The sequence below is a fragment of the Dunckerocampus dactyliophorus genome, chromosome 14, assembly GCF_027744805.1.
Source record: "Dunckerocampus dactyliophorus isolate RoL2022-P2 chromosome 14, RoL_Ddac_1.1, whole genome shotgun sequence".
Taxonomy (NCBI): Eukaryota; Metazoa; Chordata; class Actinopteri; order Syngnathiformes; family Syngnathidae; genus Dunckerocampus; species Dunckerocampus dactyliophorus.
Genome location: NC_072832.1, coordinates 26,163,334 through 26,186,727, shown reverse-complemented (window position 1 = coordinate 26,186,727; position 23,394 = coordinate 26,163,334). Strand labels below are relative to the sequence as shown.

The following is a 23,394-nucleotide window of genomic DNA, read 5'->3' as shown; positions in this document are numbered from 1 at the left end:
TCTAAATTGTACATACAGTAGATATGAATGTGAGAGTCAATGGTTGTACCCTGCGATTGGCTGGCGACCAGTAGTCTCGCCCAAAGTCAGCTGGGATAGGCTCCAGCATTACCGGGGACCCTAGTAGTGAGGATAAGCGGCATAGAAGATGGACGGATGGATGTGCATCATTTCACAATAATTTGAGAAAATATTGACAATTGTGAGTATTAGTGAAACAAACCAATGAAAACCAGCTGAAGATGTTTTTTTAATGTACGTAATTGCCCTAGTTAATGTATGTCAGACTTATTCAGACTAATACGGTACTGTATATGTTTGGGCGTCTTGGAGTAAGGCGGAGCCCGGCTCGTTTGCTTTCCGACGGTTAGCCTCATTTAGCTTAGCCGACACCCGCCGCCATTAACCAACTGCAGGCCTGAGCTTTGTCGCTAACGACCCAGGGTCAATATGCATTCGCCATTGTCGTTGTTTGCCTATATTATACAGATAAAATGCACATCTTCGTCCACGCCCGCGTTAAACAAGCCTTGGATCCATCATGAATTCCTTTTACGGCGCAAGGCCGACATTACCGCAAGCTAACGTTAGCCACTGTAGCTAGACGTGCCCATAGCCAGCCTCTGCGGATGCTAAAATGACACAATCAGGTCAACTTTGCTCGCGTATTCGTTGAGTTATGACAGAATCTACTGCGGCGATAATATGCTAAAACAGCAAGAGGGTGACTAGTTATGCCAAAACGTAACATTTAATACAATTCATACACTGTGACACTCGTTAGGTATATATGTTCATATTGCATTAAATCCTGAGTGCTTAGTGCATATATAGTTATAAAAATATAGTTCAAGGTGTGTGCGCGAACCTTTTTGATATTGTACACACGGGTCAACATCCCGATCCCTCTGTCGTTGAGGATGGTGAGCTTTTCTGCCAGTTTCTGCTGGCTAGGCTGGATCACTCCCCGAGACATCTTGGAGCTCCTCTACTGTATTAAATCCCCCAAATCAGGCAAGAAAAAAGATAGAAAATCGCAAATGTCCACAGCCTCGTCCTCGCGAAGGTATTTTTAGTAGGAATTAGATTTGGTCCATGATCGGCTTCCTGTACTCCACCCACCGTCTCTCCAGCCTCTTGCCGTGTTTTTTTCATTGGGATGAGAGGAGTCCCAATTTTCACCGTGGTGCGTTCAAAGCCCCTCATATATAATAAAATGATTATTATGTGAGTCAGATTTCCTATATATGTCATTGTAAATGTAGCTAGCTATTATTAAATAGTACGGAACATATATAATGCGCAATGATACATAAAGAAATAGATTATACTTATGTTCAATTTATTCGGAATTGGAAAGACTGTTAAGCGTCCTTTGGTCGCTTGAGAGGCGACATGATTATTGGAGTATATTATTAGTATTAGAATTAGTATTCAACTCTGTGATAACAACTTCATACTTCAGCTTTTAGCCAAACAGAAACATCTGTTGAGTTGCGGGACATGGCACTCCTCCAGTGAGGTTTCTGATATTTCTATTTTTTTTAAGACCATGAACGTATCGACGTGTGACGCAACTTCCTGTTATCCAAACGATAGCTGTAGTGTAACTTCACGTGAAGGTTGAGCATTGGGAAAACGTCGTATATGTACGTCGTTTCAGTCATCGTGCACATTTGTACAGGTGAGTGTGCGAATTATTTCATTTTTAACATAATTCAACCGGTGAAGTATTCTGCTAGTTTTTCGGATATCTGGGAAGAGAGCCGCATACAGTACATATGAGTAATATTGACAATGTTTAGACCCTGCAGTCAAACCACAAAAAAATTGCAGTGTAAATACTTGGCCAAAATGCATGCACATGCACTGACCGTGTAGTACAGTTGCACCTCAAATTTGGATACTACTTCGCTCCAAAATGTCTGAAGGAACCCCAAAGGAATTTGCCATAAGAAATCCTGTCAATCCAATCCAATTAATCCTTGTCAGATACCTACAAATATTAACAAAGAACACATTTGGGAGAGAATTATGATAGTTTCACATGCAGAAAACAAAGCAAAAATAATTATAAAAGAATAATAAAGTGTACAAATGAACATTTAACATCACCTTTATTGAAGACTTGTTGGCGAAGACGGCGAGGAGTGGAGAGGACGCCATGGTTGTGTTATGTTGTGCTGTGTTGTGTGTAAGACATACACAGACTGTGAGTCACCAACGCTGGAGGTGCTTTGTTTGGGTATGATATAGTATAGGATAAACATGTTATTTGCTATGCACAATATTGTATGATAACCAAGATCGTACGAAAACCGGGGCAAAATGTTCATCAAAAACAGAATCATATGAAAACTGGGGCATTCGAACTCTGAGGTTTGACTATAAATTAATTACATAACTATTAATACATACAAAAACATAAACCCCTCATTCAAAATGTCAGCCTTCTTTCATAAACTTTGCCGTTTTGCCTCTCTTTCAGCCCTGGTTGACCTTGCTGCGATGCATTCACTTTCCCAGGAGATCCAGGGTTTCTCTAAAAGCCGCCTAAGGAAACAGTGCACGCATGTCACCACCATCACGGGCAGGAAGCTGCTGGAGAGAAGGACTGATGGGGGACAGGTGGAGGAGCTGGAAGGGGGAAGTGGATGTGGATTTGTGGAAGATACAAGTCTGGACCTTCAGGTTGGAGTCGTGCGACCATTCTTATTGCTGGGTGAGAAATAAACTATTACGGTACATCGATAACTATAAGCCATCCATTTTAAATGGCACTCACCATTAGATTAGATTTATAATTATTATATACAGTTGTGTGAAAAAATGTGTGCCTCCTTCCTGATATCTTATTTTTTTTGCATGTTTGTCACACTTAAATGTTTCAGATCATCAAACAAATTTAAATATTAGTCAATGACAACCTAACTGAACACAAAATGCATAAAAATGCACAAAATGACACTTTTTACTATCAAGAGAGAAACAAATCCTAAGCTACATGTCCCTGTGTGGAAAAAGTGATTTCCCCCTAAACCTAATAAGTGGTTGGGCCACCCTTAGCAGTAACAACTGCGATCAAGCGTTTGTGATAACTTGCAATGAGTCTCTTACAGCGCTGTGGAGAAATTTTGGCCCACTCGTCTTTGCAGAATTGTTGTCATTCAGCCACATTGGAGGCTTTTGCAGCATGAAGTGCCTTTTCAGGATGGTGTTCAGGTCAGGACTTTGACTAGGTCACTCCAAAGTTTTTTGTTTTTCTTCAGCCATTCAGTGGTGGACTTGCTGGTGTGTTTTGGATCATTGTCCTCCTGCAGAACCCAAGTTCGTTTCAGGTTGAGGTCACCAACAAATGGCCGGACATTCTCCTTCAGGATTTGTTGGTAGACAGCAGAATTCATGGTTCCATTTATCACAGCAGGTCTTCCAGGTACTGAAGCAGCAGAACAGCCACAGACCATCACACTACCACCACCATATTTTACGGTTGGTATGATGTTGTTTTTCTGAAATGTGGCGTTACTTTTACGTCAGATGTAATGGGGCACACACCTTCCAAAAGTTCAACATTTGTCTTGTCAGACTACAGAGTATTTTCCCAAAGGTCTTGGGGATCATCAAGATGTTTTCTGGCAAAATTGAGACGAGCCTTAATGTTCTTTTTGGTCAGCAGTGGTTTTGGTCTTGGAACTCTGCCATGCAGACTGTTTTTGCCCAGTGCCTTTCTTATGGTGGAGTCATGAACACTGACCTTAACTGAGGCAAGTGAGGCCTGCAGTTCTTTGGATGTTGTTGTGGGGTCTTTTGTGACCTCTCGGATGATCGGGGTTGTTTTGGTTGGCCGGCCACTCCTGGGAAGGTTCACAACTGTTCCATGTTTTCACCATTTGTGGATAATGGCTCTCACTGTGGTTGGCTGGAGTCCCAAAGCTTTAGAAATGGCTTTATAACCTTTTACACACTGATAGATATCGATTAATCTCAGTTAAGTTATGCGTCTGTGTAGGCTCTCAGTCGTACAGGAGTTGTCCATCGAGGACAAAAGCCTGAGGAAGAAGCCTTTTCCTCAGTTAAGTTATGTTCTAACAGGGCGTAAATCACTTTTTCACACAGGGCCATTTAGGTTTGGATTTTTTTTCCTCCCTTAATAATAAAAGGTTTCATTTAAAAGTACAGTTTGTGTTCAGTTGTGTTGTCATTGACTAATATTTAAATGGGTTTGATGATCTGAAACATTTAAGTGTGACAAACATACAACAAAATAAGAAATCAGGAAGGGATCAAACACTTTCACACCATTGCGTCATCTGCAAGGGAATTGCTGACATGCTGTGGATTACATTTGCCTGGCCACTTGCTGCTAGGCAGAAATCTCAATTCTGACATTTAACCTCACTGTAGTGGAGCAAACGGCATCTCAGCAGGGATCAATATTAATATTGCATCTGTTCAGCTCTATAAAGTCATATTTCCTGCATGGCACATTACTGCTAATAGCATTGGCGTGCTGATTGTTCCTTCTCAATATTAGCCAATCAACACCCGTCTGCACTGTGTCGACCACTCGCTGACGACCCCTGCTGGGATTGTGTCTGTCAACCTTTGACGGGCTTTGTCTACGATGGAGGTTTTATGTCCAAACTCATTTGAAGCTGACAGACTTCCCCTATGACCACTTTCCTTGTCTATTTTATAAAATGTTCACAGCTGATTTTTAGAAAATGATCCTGTAATTTTCCCCATTGGGAAAAATTTACTTTTACACTAGTTTTTATGACGTACAAGCGCATAGGGATGTATACCCAAACTCTGTATCGTTATGGCACCGGTGCCAACGTAAATGGTAGTAACGGCACCGAAAATAAAGGTAGTGGTCAATCCTTCACTTTGGTGCTAAATGAATGAAAGTGCTTGAAGGTGATAAAGTAATCCCTCGCCTCTTCCTGCTTCCAATTTCTCAGCTGCACTCCATCCCTTTTTCCATCATTTGTTAATTAGTAAATCATCACTGTTTTGTGGTTGAATAGTAGTAGTAGTAGTAGTAGTAGTAGTAGTAGTAGTAGTACTTTATTAATCCCACAGCAGGGAAATTCATCTGTTACAGCACATCTTATTAATCAAATGTATGCATATTTATGCAAGTTGTATGTGTTTTTTCTAGCATAAATATGGCTACATTAAAAAATAGAAATATAAGGCATTCAGAATAGTCATTCAAAGATGTTGCGATGATATGTAGGATTCTACACTGGTCACTAGGTGTCAGTAATGTTACATTGATGAGACAATAGCCACCACAGGAAGTCCTGTCCAGAGCAGGAAGTAAAACAAAGAACAAGGAACTCTTCCAGTGCCAACATCCATCCATCCACCCTCGCAATAATAAATAAATAAATGAATCAAATGGTAAATGAAAATGATCTGGATCATTTTGCTGGCCTGCATATATTGCCATAACTGCTATGGCTTGATCAACCTCTATTTTTGCAGCATAGTGAGATGTCGGTAGAGAACGAATCGACTCTTTGAAATGAAAGACAGGAGCCGGTTTGCGTCGTTGGGAGCCAATCGGGAGCTACTAATTTTTTTCCCCGTCTTTTTTTCTGTTAAAGGTGAATGTCATATGGTCAAGATGTGTGGCGGTGTCTCTGTGTCCACACTGAGCGTGGGTACACCCTGGACTGGTCGCCAGACAATCGCAGGACACATATAGACAATCATTCACGCTCATGCTCGCCAATTAACCTAACATGCATGTTTTTGGAATGTAGTACCCGGAGAAAACCCACGCATGCACGGGGAGAACATGCAAACTCCACAGAGAGATGCCCAACGGAGATTCGAACCCAGATCTTTCCGATCTTCTGACTGTGTGGCCAACATGCTAACCACTCGACCAGCGTGCTAAAATGCTATTTCATAATATTAAATATATAAGATCTACTGTTAATGTTCCATACAGTGGTTCATGATCTTAAATACAGTGTTCCTTCACTACATCGTGGTTCACCTTTCGCGGACTTGCTGTTTCGCCAAATTTTTTGTGTGCTTTTTATTTTTTTACAACGTATGAACATTGTTTTGTGTCCTGACCATTGTCAATCAATGCCCTCCATGCCTTCCTGCTCAGTACAGAATACGTTCGGCTTGCCAAATTCACATACAATCAAGGAAAAAATGATTAGACCGCCCTTGTTTCTTCAGTTTCTTGTTCATTTTAATGCCTGGTACAACTAAAGGTACCTTTGTTTGAAGAAATATAACAATGACAACAAAAATAGCTCATAAGATTCAGTACAATGGTGGCAGTACAATGCTATAGCTATTCAAGAACTTAAGTGATTTTGGTTATTATCAAGAAAACCATGGAGTTTGCTCGATATCAGCTCTTGAATTAAACTCGTATGGGCCATGTGTGTTATTGTTGTTATATGTATTTGTCCAAACAAATGTACCTTTAGTTGTACCAGGCATTGAAATTGATCAATAAACTGAAGAAACAAGGGTGGTCTAATCATTTCTTCCATGACCGTAAATGTTCGATCGCTATGAGTGTGACTCTGAAGCGCTGTATGTTTGCAAGTTTTATCCCCGACAACACCTTCTGCACCGTCAGAGACACCTGCGGTCGCACCCGAGAGGCAGAGGAGGATGCTAACCACCGCACAAAAAGTTGGACTTCTGGAGGAGGAAAATACGACAACAGGGGCAATATGTTTTAACATAGATACAAAAACGCTACAGTACAGGGGCATGGAGCCAGGATGAAGAGGCACGGTCAGCTGAGTGAAATACGCGTGAGTCATGTAATAATTTACTGTCAAACCTCGTAGGTTGATCGTTAAAATTCAAACAAAGGTTTGAACTGTGGGAGAAATGTGAGAAAATCTTAATGCCTGTCTGAGAAAAGTGTATCAAGTATATGGGGAGGGGTTTTAGAGCTTTAAAACATACATAATAATTGTAAAAAAATAAAGTTGACTACTTTGCGGATGTCACTTATCACGGGCTATTTTGGAAAACCTGTCCCCTGCAATAAATGAGGGAACGCAGTAGAAAAGATCTACACACTGTTAATGTTACATACAGTGGAACCGTGCTCTTTCTCATTCATTTGTTTCAAAAGATCAGATGGAAACCAAGGCAATTTTTCCCATAGGAAATAAATGAAGCTATTCCAGACTTTTTATGGAGAATAATTCTAGTTTTACATGGAGAAAACAATGTGAAATAATTCTAAATGAGGAATGGAATGGAATGTTGTTGCGGACTTCCGTTCACCTTCTTTATCAAATTGCTGACACTCGCAACTTTCTTTGGCCCCATGGCGGGTTATTTAGTGGCCGTACTCGATAAAAAACGCAGGGACAGCAAGTCAACAAAGCGTAGGGTGTTTTGTTTGGGCATTGGATTTCACGGAACGATACAGTACAGGGAAAAGGGACTCGTTTGTTATGCGCAACACCATACAAAAACTTTTTGACGAAAACCTAATATGAAAAGTGGGGTGTGCGTAAATTGATGTTATCATTTCTATTAAATCCAATTAGAGAAGAGACTTGGTCCAAATATGAGGAGAAAGGCTGCTGCAGAGGTGATGCGACCTTGTGCAATCACACACGAATGGAGCAAGTCATGCAAGGTGCCTTGCTCAAGGCACTCAAAAATGCTCATTCACGGCTGTGCTGATCAGGGGCGTAGAACCCCACGCCTTTCCATCACAGGACACATTCTTAACCACTCATCCATGGCTGCCCCTGCATTTAGTATTCATGTTGTGTCATAATGAAAGATGTGATTTAACATTTCATATTTGCACTTAATGGCAGCCTGCAGCAATATTTTTACTTCAGTTACTTTTTTCTCTCCTCTTTCAGCCTCTCAGGATGCAGCCCACGACATGGACGTGTTGCAGAGATATAAGGTCAGTGCGTGCATGGGGGATGGATAGCGCTGGCTTGGCCTTGCTGTGTGGCGATCACATGCACAGATACACCAGATTAGACGCCGCCACGTATCGTCCCGCAGCTCTGAGCCCAGAGACTCTCGCAGTGTCGGTTCCGCTCAGGAGACGGAGTAAATGATCCCAGCACGTCTCCCAGAAATGACACCGCTGTTGGTGTGGCCGCCTCTACCCTCTCGGGGTGATGACTTTTATACTTGTGTCTGGAAGGACATGAACCGGCCTTTTCTTGCTCATCTTTTAAGGCCATGAGCCATGACGACACGTTAACAGTACTGTTCCAAAAGATTTAGTCTTACACACTCCCACAAGCCACTTCATTATGTGCCACGTCTACTGGACCACACCATGCAGCAATTTACCTGCATGGGGGCTGCTGGAGCTCAAGGCGGGGCCACAAAAAAAGGCTTTAAGTATTCCAAAAGAAATGCACAACCGATCCTCTTTATTAATGACAGTTGTGAACATGAACCATTTGGTTTTTCTTGCCAGAGACCCGGCAGCACTTCTTCTTACACAGGAGTACCAGCAGCTTCCCAGCATGCCTTGTGACACTGCTGCTGTAAAAAGTTGCTCAAACACGTGTTTCGCGTTAATGTAGTTGTTGTTATTCCCCCTAGTCGTAGTAGTTGTCTTGTCTGTGTTGACTTTACATGTTGTGCTGTATTTTTGTATTCCCACTGTGATTGTAGTTAGTGTTATGTCTAGTCTACTCTTCCTTTAAGCAAGCCAAAGTGCTTCTCTCCCTCTGTCGTGTGACTCACATTCGCCAGGCTATATACACATACAGTGTTCCCTCGCTACATCGCGGTTCACCTTTCACGGATTCGCTGTTTTGCGTGTTAGAGCGATCTATTAGTGCTCCATTGTGTGTCTGTTGTTGTATTTACTACTGCTACCAGTAGAGGGTGCTGTATACTCATATGAGCGTTAGATGTCTGTAACTATAGCGCCACAACAGTCCTGATTGGCTAAGGGAGAACCCGCCCATTGTCTTCTGCGTTCTGATTGGCTGTAGACCATTGTCATCAATCTCCTTTGTGCAACACTGCGTGTTTCCTGTTTGCTAGCTATTGTAGTTGTATGATCGCTAGGGCGCCGTTATGGAATACTTTAAATGAATCTTGGGTTGATGGAGGACTAAAAGGAGGAGTAAAATACTACATCAGCAGCAATATGTTTTCACAAAGATACAAAAACGCTAGGCTGCACGGTGGTCTAGCGGTTAGCATATTGGCCAACACAGTAACAGCCTGGAGATCAGTAAGGTTCGATTCTCCCCTGGGCATTTCTGTGTGGAGTTTGCATGTTCTCCCCGTGTGTGTGTGGGTTTACTCCGGTTTCCTCCCACATTCCAAAAACATGCATTTTAGGTTAATTGGTGACTCTAAATTGTCCATAGGTATGAATGTGAGTGTGAATGGTTGTTTGTCTATATGTGCCCTGCCATTGGCTGCCGACCAGTCCAGGGTGTACCCCGCCTGTCGCCCGAAGTCAGCTGGGATAGGCAGCATGCCCCTCGACCCTAAAGAGGAGAAGCGGCATAGAAAATGGATGGACAAAAACAGCCAAATGTCAGAGGAGTGACTACGTGAGTCACTTAATTTCTTGTGTCCAAGAGATGGAGCAATAAAGTTCAAACAAAATTTGAACTTTGAGAGTGTTTAAACAAGAGAGGAATGTGAGAAAATGTTAATGCCCGTCTGAGAAAAGTGTATCAAGTGTACTGGGAGGGCTTTTACAGCCTTAAAACATAGAGAATCATTGCAAACAAGTATTTTTCCGCGATAAACGAGGGAACACAGTACGCATATATATGGGTATGTATAGGTATATATTAGGGATGCTGCGATCATTTATGGTGCCGATTCCGATACCGATCATCAAGGGCTGAAATCGGCCGATACCGATCACATGGATTAATAATACATTTTTCAATATATTTATGATGAGTGCTATTGGCCAGGGGTGCCGCACAGAGGGGAAAGGTCAGGACAGTTCCAAGGTCCCTTGACTGCCAAGGGAGCCATAAGGTGGGGGGGGGCACGTGTTTTGCCATCTGCTAATCTAACCACCTGCTTCTGGCTACATTATATGAAGGAAACATAAAATCACTTTAATTTAGACAAAAATATATTTGACATTTGACGTACAATTGATGTACTTTTTGAAGAGAACTTATATGAACTTCCAGAGGATGACACACCTTCTTTAAGCAGGCTTTGGTGTGAGAGTACATTGGTGGAACTTCCAGGTACGTGAGAAAGCACTCGGCGAACTCGGTGTCTTCCACCGCTGAGAAAGGCTGCTCATCTCGTCCGATGAATTCATTTATTTTTCGGGCTATTAGCTTAGCCTTCTGACTGTCTCACACAGACGCACACACACACACACACACATGCGTGCATGAACATGAGTGTTAGCAACATGGCTGCGTTAGCTGCCGTCTGAATGATGCTCACACCGTGAGCCTTGAAAACTCATCATACTCCGTCAGTTGTTTGTTCTTTAAATGCTGTAGGAAAGCTTTTTCGCTTGCTACCCCCGCAAGATAGTTTCCGTGGCAATGTGTTGGCAGTTAAGTTCCACACGACAGACATGATTGTTATTGTGGGAAAAGCGGAAGGATGACGCTGCCAAAGACGTTAGCTTGGTCAAGACACCACAGTGCACGCAAGGATCGCTGCGGCCTGCAGTAGTGATAGCCACATGTATCGGCTTTTGTGATCAGCTTTGAAAGGCATTTGCCGATCTCGTGATTTTTCACTGAGGGGTGATGGTGGGTCTCGCAGCCAAACAAGTCGAGAACCACTGCTGTACCGAAGAGGAAGTAAAAAAAAAAGAACGACAACAAGGAACTCTCCCAATGCTGACATGTGAGTCTATATTATGTCTTATTTTCTTTTATTATGTCTACTACATTGGGTAATAGGAGCATAAACGTAACTATGGGAATGTTATTTAGTGTCTAGAGGGCTCTAATAATGTTAAAACGTGTATTTAGGAGGTGGTAAACAGGTTTTATATGCTCTAACTATGAAAATATTGTATTTATAAATGAGGAATCCTACTTTGCTGAAATTCACTGATCACGGTGGAGTCTGGAACCGCCCAGGTCACATGTCACTAACACTAAACTTTGCTGTCAAGTAGGATGAGCAGCTGACTGTTGTGGTCGAGTTTGAACGCGCACCTGTGACACAGTGTGGAGTAATGGCATGCTAACATGCTAATGTATAAGGCTTGCTACACAACAGGCCATCAGGCTGGATGGTCTTCAATGTTTCATTGTAGGTTGTTCATGTTCGTTCAGTGTGGCTCTATGCGGGACAGATGTGGCACCATTAAAAGGGAACAGTGCTGGAGTGTTACTTGTTGACCTCCCCGGTCCTCCTTGCTCCTTTACTGTTGAAATGCTGCCTTGTTCATGAGCCACAAATGTGTCGTTCACTCAGAGAGCTGGACCCCTCTTCTCAATTTGCCCAACACGACACAGAGAGTGCTCTCTGAGTACGCGCCGGTAATCATTTTACTCATTCCCCACTCTTTTTTTTTTTTTTTTTTTTTTTGCTAGGGTGAGTAAAAATCAAAGGAAGTGTGTTTTTTATTCATCTGCACTTATGATGCTGTCATAGATCATGAATGGAAAATGGAAGATGGCAGAAAAATAACGGGTGTGCATTCTGATGAGGTACTGTATAGAGCCACTGCAACAGCAAAGCACAAAAAGAATCTCCAATACACAGTTGGGATGACTAGAGGATGTGTTTGCTTCTGTCAATGCAATTCAGCTTGATTACCGATTGAAATCTTCACTTTGTCCACAGCTGTGAAGAAAAAAACTCCCTTCTACCAAGAGAAGGAATAGATAAATATACAGTACATCCCTGGCTTTTGTGGGGGGGTTTCTTCCAGGGCCACCAGTGAACGGTGAGAGAAAAAATACGATAAAAATGTCCACTTTTTACACCCTGACATAAACCTAGAGGAGGTCATCAAACCAAACCCCTCCCTCCCTCACTCAGGGACTCTGTGGGTATCAGAATGACACACTAATATACAGTACATGTGAAACAATGCTATTTTATACAAATGGATAACCGGTAAGGCATGCTAGGTAACATGCTGTTGGGGAAGCGTGTGTGTGGGATTACCAGCATGCCGTGCAGGTTATGCATTAGTACAAAATAGTGTTGTTTTGCATGTATATTAGTGTGTAAGTGTCTGTTACGATACCCGAATAGTCAGCGTGGTACAGCTACATTGTGTGTAATAGGCTATGCAATACATTTATATATTATGGAAATATATGATATAAATAAAGTATAGAAAACGTGCAATATTTATTTTAAACATTTTATTCCAACAAAATAGTTATTAAAAATCGTGACCGGTAGTCAACTATTAACCCATTCAATCTCAGCCATTTTTCAAAAGACAATCCCATCAGTATCGGACATTTTAGATGATTTTAGAGGATGCAATTTGGAAAGCTGCACAAATTTTATGTGGCAGAAGCATCCGTATGGCAACAAAGTGCAAAGTATGAAACTGGACCACAACAATGAAATGATTATTGCTGGTTGCCATTATTGTGCTGCATAAACGCTGCGTGTGATTGTTCCTGAGGTGTGATATTAGATTAGAAGTATTAAAGGAAGACACCTGACCCCTCCCTTGCTTAAATACCGCTGTACAGTCATTGCAAATTGCATATTTACAAATCATTCCAGATCGGGACATACTGAGCTAGCAAACTTTGTTGCTCTGTGGAGAACGGTGCAGTTGGATGAGGCAGAAAAAAACGATAATGATATATATGATCCAGTTTCTCATTTTTGTGGCAATGTTGTCTGATAACATCAGTGGAACTATATCATGGGACGTCCCTTCTCCTCAGTCTCCCTGTGGCCATGTTGAAATATCCATGAGCAAGATGCTGAAGCCCCATTTGCTGTGTCATACAGTAGGTAGAGACGGCGTCATGAGCACCTTGGTGGAAAAGTGCGATACAAATGAATGGCCATTTACCGTCTTTAATGCTGTCTTTGCGGCGTAACACGCATCCAAAGAGGAGAGGACGCAGGCTCTGAGGTCAAGTAAAGTTAAGTGAGAGTAGACGGCAAAATGAATCAACGCCATCTGTCTCATAACCGACAGCCCCTCCTCCTTGCACGTCTTTTTCCTCTCTGTTACATCCGTTGTGTCATGCCAGCGCAGCGTCTCACCTTCACAGTCAAAGGTCATTCATGTGGCTGATCATCTTCTCCTGCAGGTGTCACATGTGCTGAATGTGGCCTTCGGAGTGGCCAACGTATTCTCAGATCAGCTGGTCTACAAGACGCTGCGGATCCTGGACCTCCCAGACACCAACATCACGTCACACCTGAGCGAGTGTAGCTCTTTTATAGATCAAGCCCGGGAGCAGGTACGTGCTGTTCTTTCTTTTCTTCCCGCCTTTAATCTCCACGTGTCTCCGGTGTAATTGCATCTTACATTCTCTTTTTATCAATGAATACAAACTGTCTTGTTTTATATGTGTTGAGAGGAAATATTCCACGTTATGGCCATGCTACACAACTCCACCCCCCCCCCCATCTTAGCAATATCAGTTGTACAGTAATCCCTCGTTAGCTGTTTCCAGATACAACCGACTGTCATAAGTATATGTCCGTCGAGTAGGATTTGGCATTATTAGAGCCCTCTAGACATGAAATAACACCCCTAGAGTCACCTTTACACCCCTATTACGGTGATGGAACTGTCCGCGTTTGCATCCTCAGACTCTGCTTCCTCTATGGAAGGCGTGTCAGATGGCGTGGTGCCGGTCCACTGTAACGCCGACATGTCGCGATCCTGCTCCATTGTGATTGATTACTTGATGTTGGGGGAGGGGGGGGGGGTTGCTGCTTGCACCCTGGAAGACACTTTCCCAGGGAGGCTGAGGCATGTGATCCCCTATATTTGGAACACACCCTCCGGTCACCCTTCTTGAAGCACAAAGTGGCAATGGATTACAGTATATTTAAAGACAAAGCTTTGTCTTATCACTTATTACTATCAACAGTTTTTGTTACATGATACCTTTTGCACTATTTTTCCACTTTTTGCAGAGTTTTTTTGGTTAAATTTTATTTCTAAAATGTGCTGCGAGCCAATAAAAAAAACAAGACATGGGCCTCAAATGACCCCTTGACCACACGTGTGTGACACGACATCGATGACTATTTAGCTTGATGGTAATTAAAGAGAGAAGGGGAGTGTTACACTCAGCCCAGCCCTGTCAAATAAAAGAAAAACAAGACGCAGACGTAAAACCAAATGAGGTTTCCATGTTGCCTGTGATGCATTATCTAGCTTTGGCAATGTTCATTTCTTCTGGCTAAAAGTGGAAAAGGAAGACGTTCTATAAGAAACCCTGCCCTGATGCAATGTAGCGACCTCTGACTGATAGATTTTTCTTATCTTTTTGTGTGTTTGACATTAGCCTGTGTGAGCCCAGAGGGCCCGAGTGATTGGGTTATTTTTTGATAGCAGTGATAAGATGTCAATTACAGCAAGGAAAAATGATCCATCTGGCTTCATGGACATTGATTAATATTTGTGCTTCCAGACACAGCTCCCTCCACCTTGAATACAAACACCACAAACACGTCAGGGCTTTGCAGCATGTGGCTTTCATTTGAAACATTTCCATTAGAGATGTTGGATAATACTAATACTGGCATGAAAAGAAGATATCAGTGTCTTTTTCTCTCTGTCACTCTTCAGGATGGCGTGGTGCTGGTCCACTGTAACGCCGGCGTGTCGCGATCCTGCTCCGTCGTGATTGGTTACTTGATGCTGAGGGAGAGGCTGCTGTTTGATGAGGCGTACCGTCAGGTGAAGCGGGCGCGGCCTTCGTGTCAGCCCAATCCAGGCTTCTACCAGCAACTGCAGAGCTACACGCCACCATGAGCAGCACGTCACAGACCAAAGATGGTTTATGGCACCAGATGCCTCTCAGCAGGGCCGCCCCCGGCCAAATTTTATTTGGAGGACCCCTCTCCCATTATAAAACGACTGTATCACAAATAGGACGCCACCAGGAATTTTGCTATTTGCTAGTTGGAGTAATGAATGCATGGGAAACATTGTTGAATAAGTGATGTTTAGTGCAATTAGGTCTGTCACGATAACACATTTTGCTGGTCGATAATTGTGCTACAAATTAGTAGCAGTAAGACTTCCTGTCTCCTTCAGGCCAAACTCCTGCCATCCGCAGATAAAGACAATGACTCGACTGCTTTTTTGTCTAATTTCTAACTCATTGCACACGTTTTGTCTCACTTATCTCCATCATGACTTTGGTACAAGTTGCATCTTGTGTGTCAGAAACGCACCAGGCATCTTCCAGTGAGAGATGATAGGCTGATGGTGTAAAATGGCTCTGCTGGCCTTTTGAAGGTGCAGCTTTTGGAGTTTGTGTAGGCGGGGGGGTGTGGGAGGCGTGGAGGCTGGTCCTGTGCCAGCGACTTAGAGGAGGAGATAAGATGTTACAAATTGGTTGCAATTCCTGCTGGTCCTGTAAAGCGGAGGACTGATGGCAAAGAGCACTGTAACTAAACGTTTGTACATTGTACGTTTTTCCCAATGTCCACCTGGTCTACTTCCGGTCTTCTGTCCTCAACCAGAGTGTGACAAACGCTGCTAAAATGTGGTGATGGCGTTTGGCATTTCCTCTTTGTTGCTCTTCAATGGCATCACTGAGGAGTCGCTGCCAATTGCTTTCCCCCTGACATTTTTCTGACATTTTACCGTCTGGCCGGCCCACAGGATGGCACAAGCTGTCCCATCTGCAGCGTCTCAAGGGGGTCCCACCACCATTTCAGCCCACGCAGCCCTCGCACACCAGGAGAGGTACAGGATGTCCAATCTTTGCTCTAAGTGCTAACCTTTTTGCTTTTTTGGATTAATTACATGAATGGACATCTGCTGGTCCTGTACTGACAGCCTTTCTGTTTTTCTCTTCATAGGACATTTCACACAGCCGCAAGCAGAAAAAATGATCAAAGTCAAAGAGCTAAATCACTTCAGGCTCAGGTTTGCTTACCAAAATGATCCCGAATGAATGATTTGGGATCTAAGATAACCATTAATAAGCATGCCAGATGTTAGAACTCGTCAGAGATGGGCAAACACTGGGTCCAAATTAATAGCCCGCAGGGCCGGTATGTACATTATATGAACATTTCTGGGGGGCATAATAGATGAAAATATGAGCTGGAAATCTCGCCTTTAAAATATACAACATAAAGTGGCGAGAAAGCCATCAATATTGAAGAAAGCAATATTTGTCCTTGACCAAAAATCACTCCATACTCTCTAGTGTTACCATATCTGACTTACAGTGTGGAGATATGGGGAAATAATTCTAAAAACACACTCCGCTCACTAACAATGCCACAAAAAAGGGCAGTTAGGATCATCCATAATGCTGCTCATAGAGAACATACAAACGCTTCATTTTAAAATCACAAATGTGAGCGTTTGCTGATCTAGTAAATGTTCAAACCACTAAAATTAAAAACAATAACCTGCTACCCAAAAGTGTTGGGCAATTCTTCTCAACAAGAGAGGAGAAATAGGACCCCATGGAAAAATGATACTTAAAACACACGAGAGCAACGCTAAAAAACGCCAGCGATTTCAAGGAACAATACAAGCAGTTCATTAGTTCCTCAGTAACTAGTCTAAATGTATGTGCCTTAGTTCCTCAGCAACTACACTACTCATTAGTTCCTCATTAGCTCTTCATTAGTTCCTCAGTAACTAGTCTAAATGTATGTGCCTTAGTTCCTCAGCAACTACACTACTCATTAGTTCCTCATTAGCTCTTCATTAGTTCCTCAGTAACTAGTCTAAATTTATGTGCCTTAGTTCCTCAGCAACTACTCTACTCATTAGTTCCTCATTAGCTCTTCATTAGTTCCTCAGTAACTAGTCTAAATTGATGTGCCTTAGTCATTAGTTCCTCATTAGTTCCTCAGTAACTACTGTATTTTTAAAGTGTGACCATTGCAATTAGGAATGTCCGATGCACATTTTTTAACATCTGATCCAATCCGGTACCGATCCTATTTTTAAAATTTTTTTATTAATAAGCTTTTGTTACAAACATGAATTTGTGGAAATGAATATGGTTATGAAAATAGCTCTTCAAAGCATTAGAAATAATGCAACCAAGGGCTTTTTTGTTACACAGTATGATCAACAATATTGTTGGACTTTTGTAGCAAACCTTTGTGAGTCAGTTCCCGAATCCAACCAAAGATACATCCAATAAAAAAAGTCCATTCAATAAAGGATAAAATTGGAAAGAATGGGCAATGCAAAATACTTTCTTTTTTTTTGTCTAATCATTTGACATGGTTATGATTTTGAATATATGACATTTTTTAACAAACTCTCTTCAGCGCAATAGTAATTTATTGATGGTCCCTAGTAAAAACAACCAGCGGTTAGAGCAGCACTTCCCGTGCGAGCGGTGGCTGAGCCAGAAATTTTTCATTTTTCGGTGGCCAAGGTGAGACCATTACTCACATACTGTAGGGGTGGCAATAAGTTGATACCTGAGATATTGATACCTAGATGGCCAGTGGGTGGCCGGAGAGTGACCAAGGGTGGTCACGGCCACCTTACGAACGTGACACAGCGACCGGATCGGCCCGATCCTGTAGCGGAAGCCCATATTATCCGGTCTCCAAAATACAGCGGATCGGCAGGTGATCCCGATCCTGAAGTTGGAATCGGGACAACTCTAATTGCAACTGATGTGAAACTGATGGGGGTTAGGATTAAATTAGCTTTGCTTCTTCCTACTCCTTTTGGACATGTGGAACTGTGAATTGTATGAAGTTAAGTTGTATTAACCAATACCTAACATAAACATAAACAGAACCGCCAACTGTCTCTGACATCACAAAACTGATACCTGAGGCAATACCAACGTTCATCGGTGGACCTCTCGCAAACATCGACAGGAGGATGAACAAATTGAACACATGGCTGTCCAAAGTCATGCGAGTGCAGAGGACTGCACTTCATTGAGAATTTCAATCTCTTCTGGAGAAGAGAGGATCCTTTAAAGGGAAAAGGCCCACACCTGAACAGAGGTGGAGTGAGACGACTGACGGGTAACCTCCTTCACGCTTTGGGGCAAAGGAGGTAGAAGGAAGTCTGGGCTTCCCTGCCTGGGTGGCGCGTTGAACTGTCAGAGGGGGCGTGAGCGGCATGGAGGACTTTCAATGTTAGTGCAGACCTGCCAACGCGTATGAATTTATCGTACTCGCCATGCAGTTTGACTCTTAAATACGCTTGTGTGCTTCACTGCTCTCCATTTTGTTGCGTTTCACCGGTTTCGGATTTGAGTTCTGTCTGTACAGTGCAGATAAATAAAAAGATATCACTTTCTCAGTGGGCAGGGGGCGCTGGGGCGAAAACTGTTCTGTCCCCCAATGGGGACATGGCAGAAAATAATTGAGAACCGCTGATTTAACTGAAGTCCGATGCACTTTTAACTTGTAGTCTGCCAAGAACGTCGCGATCTCACCAGCATCGGTGTTTGTTAGCGACATCTGACACGGATGACCTTGCAAGGTTTGCATTTTGTGGGGAAACTATGCAGAAAAAAGAAAGCCAAATGAAGATGCTTTAAAACTATGCGTGTGTGAATTCTTTCGGATCTCTGAGCTGTGAAAACACTTAAATCCGTCAGTTTGGACCCGCTAGCAGTCCAGCAGAGCGTGTCAAGGTTCATGCTGTCTTATCATAAACCCCAAAACATCTTCTCCTCGGAGAAACCCTCACAGCTATAAAACATTTCCTTCAGCTTCCCGCTCTCTTATTGCTCCCAGTGTGCATGTGTGATGTATTATTAAATAAAGCAGGCATGCGTTTAATACACAACACTATCAAAGTGCATATTTAAGATTTGCTTCTTTATCTCTCATACCCCCGACAGTTTCCACTCGCCCGCATTGGATGGAGCGTAGCTGCAATCATTTGTGCATTCCTTACGTAACACGTCCAATGATAGAGAATCAAACACAAAGTCACACCTGAACAAGGAGTTAAACAGGCAGGATTTGCATTTGTGTTCAATGAATCTAGTGGTGCTCTGGGGAAGCTTTTAAGCTTATTACAGCAGTGGATCATGGGAGGAAAATTCATCAGATAAGCCTCTTAGGGCATCCTTTATTTTCTCCAAGCTCTGCAGCAATATTTGTTCAGTAAAGCAGAGAGGGACAGTTTCCCGCTTTGCAGAAATCCTTCTGTGACCCAACTGCAAACACAAATGTTAAAATTCAACAGCAGTCGCATAAAAACTCCACAACTGTCAAGAACACAGCCTTCCCTATTTTAAACAATTGATATTATAATTAGGACTGTCAAATGATTAAAAATGTTTACCAGATTAATCACAGTTTTCCAATTAATTATGATGAAGAACCATTTGCAACTGTGTCTGAAATATAAGCATTTTAACTGTATTTTAATTACAAAAAATAAATATTATACACATTTTTATCAACAGCACCAAATGAACTGAAAATGTAAAGCTCAAATTTTAACATAGTTAACTAAATTAGTTACCGTACCATGAACGCATTATTTTGAGAAAAGCACTCCGAGAGCGCAGACCTCCGCCAAGCGCCATAGTTCCCCCATATTGTGATTTGCATCATAAATATTACTCCTACATTTATTTTATTTACATATTTAGATTGCTAATGTTAGTATGCTAGCAGTGCTAACATGCTAATGTTAGCATGCTAACACCTAGCATAATAGTGGTGTGTGTTTATATAAGTGTCTAGCTATGAAAATGGCTAAAAATGCTACTATGCTACGTGTTAGCATGCTAAGTGCTTATACATGTCTCGCTATGAAAATGGCTAAAAATGTTACTATACTAATGTTAGCATGCTAACACCTAGCATGATAGTGCTTAGTCTTTATACAAGTGTCTACCTATGAAAATGGCTAAAAATACTACAATACGATAGCGCAATGTACCGGGAAGGTTTAATGTCCCGAATGAGTTGAGAATTTTTACTTTGAAACTGTCTGAATCGGTTGAGAAATGTGAAAGTAGCTAGAACTCTTTAGATCAAAGGCATTTTGCGTTCTGAAAAATGGGAATGTCAAGAAAAGTGAGAATTCCTGGTATGTGACAAATGGCATAAATGTCCTTAATTAGTTGAATGCTTTGATGTTGGAATGGTCTGAATCGGTCGAGAAATGCAGAAGTAGCTAGAGCTCTTAAGATCAAAGGCATTTTGTTTCCGGAATAAAAAATGTGGGACTTTTCATGCTGTGTCTAATAGCATGATTGTCTTGACTTTGTTGAATGAGTTGATGTTGGAATGTCTTGAATCGGTTGAGAAATGTGGCAGTAGGAGCAGGTATTAATAATTAGTTGGAGGGAACCCTGCTGAAAAAATCAGCATAGACCACCATGGAAATGATGCTGGTCAGTGCTGGTCTATGCCGGTTTGGTGCTGCTTTAGCTGGTGGTCAGTGCTGGTCTATGCTGGTGGACCATGCTGGTCCCATGCTGGTATGCTGGTCACCAGCATACCAGCACGAAAACACAGCATATGATAGTCATGCTGGTCATGCTGGTAGCTGATCTTTGCTGTTTTTTCCAGCATGGAAAAAGGTGAATTTGGGGAAAATTTTTAATTTTGTATCACACCCAAAATTTCATCAGTTTTTCCATATCCCGTTTCCGACAATTCCTGAAAATTTCATCCAAATCCATTCAGATCTTCTCAAGTTATTTTGAACACAGACAAACAGATACGCCGGCAAAACATAACCTCGGCGCTGCGCGTGTCGGAGGTAATAAATAGATACTGTGATCCTTGTTGTATAATGTGGGCTTGTTGTAAAGTCTCATGTATACGATGTTGTTGAACGGCTGTTCTTCTAAACATGAGCTAGATGATGTCTAGATATACTGTATGTCCATCAGAACATTGATGAAATGAAAGGTTTGTGTTAAGAGTTACAGAATGAGCTTAAGAAGAAGTGTGTTCGCTGCTGCTAAAGACGTTTGCTTCATCTCTTTACAAAATAAACTCTTTCAAAATGGCATAAAACTAATGAAAACTCTCCATGAATCACTACCTTCTTGTGCTGATGGAAGGTTTACTTCCAGGACCTTCTCAGTGCCACCGATACACCTTGTGTTTGATGACAGGAACGTAGACATTCCTGAGGTGATGTAGTAAAATAAAAGATCCTGGTGGATGAGTTGGGTGGCTGACGCGTCTCTTCAACATCGCATTGGAAGAAGAGTAGCTGGAGGATCACACTCCTCAGCCTCAGTGCTGAAGAGAAAGGTACGTGTGAAGCTTCTGGGATGAGACTCACCTCCAAATACGAGGCCATGGTTCTCAGTTGGAAAGGATGGACTGCGCCCTTTGGGTTGCGAGTGGTGTCTTTCCCCAGGTGGAGGAGTTCAAGTATCTTGGGGTCTTGTTCAGGAGTGAGGGAAGGTTAGAGCGTGAGATCGACAGGCGAATCGGCGCAGTGTCGGCAGTAATGCGGTCGCTACCAGACCGTCGTGGTGAACAGGAACGCAAAGCCCTCATTCTACTGACTGATCAACATTCCTACCTTCACCTATGGTCATGAGCGTTGAGTGGTGATTGAAAGAGCATCGAGAGGAACATGTGGTCCAGATTCCTTCCGGATATGCCCAGCTGGGAGGAGACCCTGGGGCAGACCTAGGATACGCTGGAGGTGTTATGTCTCATAGCTGTCCTGGAAACGCCTCAGTGTCCCCCCAGTGGAGGTGGAGGAGGTGGACGGAAACTGCTGACCCCACAACCCGGTCCTGGATGAAAATGGACGGATGTCCAATGGAAGTTCCATTTTTGATGTGTTTTTCCTTTTTCCTTGGCTTTTTGAGGCCTTTGCGGGTCATTCTTCTGAAAGAAGAATCAGTGTCAACAAGGGGTGTTCAGAGAATGAGAATATGAGAAGAGACACAGATTATAGACCAGAAGTGACATGAAGTAAGCAGGTTCACTCATGATTTCCATTCCCATCATTTCCCATCAGAAATAGCAACAAAACTCAACAGTATTTTCATTGTCTCAATGCAAAATGAAAGAAAAGCCATTATGATGAATGTTTTAGAGGCAAAGCTATTGCAGTACATGTAAGATGACTACCAATACGTGAAATGAAACCCAAAGACACACAAGTCATTTCTCCTGAACTCTAACTTCTTTTTTGAGCTGGATGACTTCTTCTCTCTCTTTTCGGGATTTGGAGTGTTTACATGCCTTTACTTACCCCCTGCTGCTTTTTTTGCCATCTCAGTGTGAGTCCACAGGCTGGCATGAAGCAGACGCAGCATGCATCTCACCCCCCCCAAAGAGAGCTAGCGCTCCTTTCGTACTCTTTCTATGGGTGATCTCTGCTGACCTTCACGTCCTGTCTGCGCCATGGCTGCCTGGAGACGGTGAGTAAACTATCCACATTCTGTCAGCAGTCTGGCAACACGCACAGTGACTTATTGATTTTGAAATGTCAATCAAAGTACCAAATGTCAGTTGAAGAGCTGACTTTGGTTGACACAAAAGAGGAGGACGTGTTGGAAAACGTACCAAGACCCAATAACCAATTACTGCGCACCCTCAGCCGCTAAAAGTCACTGGACATGAAGACAAAAATGATGAAACGTTTGCTGCTTTGGTTTGATTTGAATGAAGTGCTGCTTTTTATGTTTGGTGTTCCACTGAAACCATTACGACCACAAACAATGATGACCCGTTCATCTAACTTCCTGTCGTGGCATCCTCCTGTCGATTTCTCATCAGCTGTTTTGAACATTTGAGGCAGGATGTGTTTTTTTATTGGCCGTTAGCTTTGTAATGGCGTCGCATTCAGGACACAGCCAGCCGGGGGCGCCGCCAGGAATTCTGGGCCCCATGAAAAAAAAAAAAAATCACCTTGCCGCAGTGTTGCTCACCTTCTTCACTGGGACAGGAAGTGGTTTTGGGGAGACAGGGCTGCTGCTGAATCATTTGCTGTGAAAGCTGGTAAATGGGGGCGGGACAACCGATTCAGCATGGCGCTCTGGCCGCACTCAAACCCACATCCACAAATTCCTGCTACATGAGAGTTCAATCGAGCAGCACGAGGGATCGAGCTGAAAACCTGAGCTGACACTTTGTTGTCCAGCGCAGCTCTTCAGGCATCAAGGAGTGAGGTTTATGTTGGAACTGGACATAAATTAACCAGCAATATAATTATCACGCATATATCGTATTAGCGTTAGAATGTGTTGGCCATTAGGAATGTCTGTTTTAGGAATGCAGTGGTGACCCAGCAACAGAGAAAGTGACGACTCATGGCGCCACCGTGGCTGT

The 23,394-nt window shown here is 42.7% G+C and overlaps 3 protein-coding genes across 8 annotated transcripts in view; 2 read left to right on the top strand and 1 right to left on the bottom strand.

Annotated features, from left to right (window-relative positions):
- nckap1 (NCK-associated protein 1) overlaps nt 1–1,180 on the bottom strand; it is a 52,763-nt gene extending 51,583 nt beyond the window's left edge. For all 4 annotated transcript variants that reach the window (XM_054799162.1, XM_054799163.1, XM_054799164.1 and 1 more), the window contains exon 1: nt 869–1,180. In XM_054799162.1, coding sequence (XP_054655137.1) covers nt 869–976 — 108 coding nt within the window. In that variant the 5' untranslated portion in view covers nt 977–1,180. The remainder of the gene's footprint in view (nt 1–868) is intronic.
- On the top strand, nt 113–15,248 carry LOC129194159 (dual specificity protein phosphatase 19-like). Of its 2 annotated transcripts, none has more exons than XM_054799168.1 (5): nt 113–202; nt 2,489–2,722; nt 7,881–7,927; nt 13,242–13,394; nt 14,738–15,248. In XM_054799168.1, exons 2-5 carry the CDS (start codon nt 2,509–2,511, stop codon nt 14,921–14,923), a joined length of 600 nt encoding a protein of 199 aa, XP_054655143.1. In that variant the 5' UTR covers nt 113–202; nt 2,489–2,508; the 3' UTR covers nt 14,924–15,248. The 2 variants fall into 2 exon arrangements, with proteins under 2 accessions (XP_054655143.1, XP_054655141.1); XM_054799166.1 differs by lacking the exon at nt 113–202 and adding an exon at nt 1,248–1,684.
- A 141-nt stretch (nt 15,249–15,389) lies between these two features.
- The window catches only part of znf804a (zinc finger protein 804A), a 65,474-nt gene continuing 57,469 nt past the window's right edge, over nt 15,390–23,394 (top strand). The window contains exons 1-2 of one of the 2 annotated variants that reach the window (XM_054799161.1): nt 15,390–15,865; nt 15,982–22,484. The gene's annotated coding sequence lies outside the window, so the exon portion shown is untranslated. Of the gene's footprint in view, nt 22,485–23,394 lie in introns of both variants that reach the window. The other variant, XM_054799160.1, reaches the window with a different exon arrangement.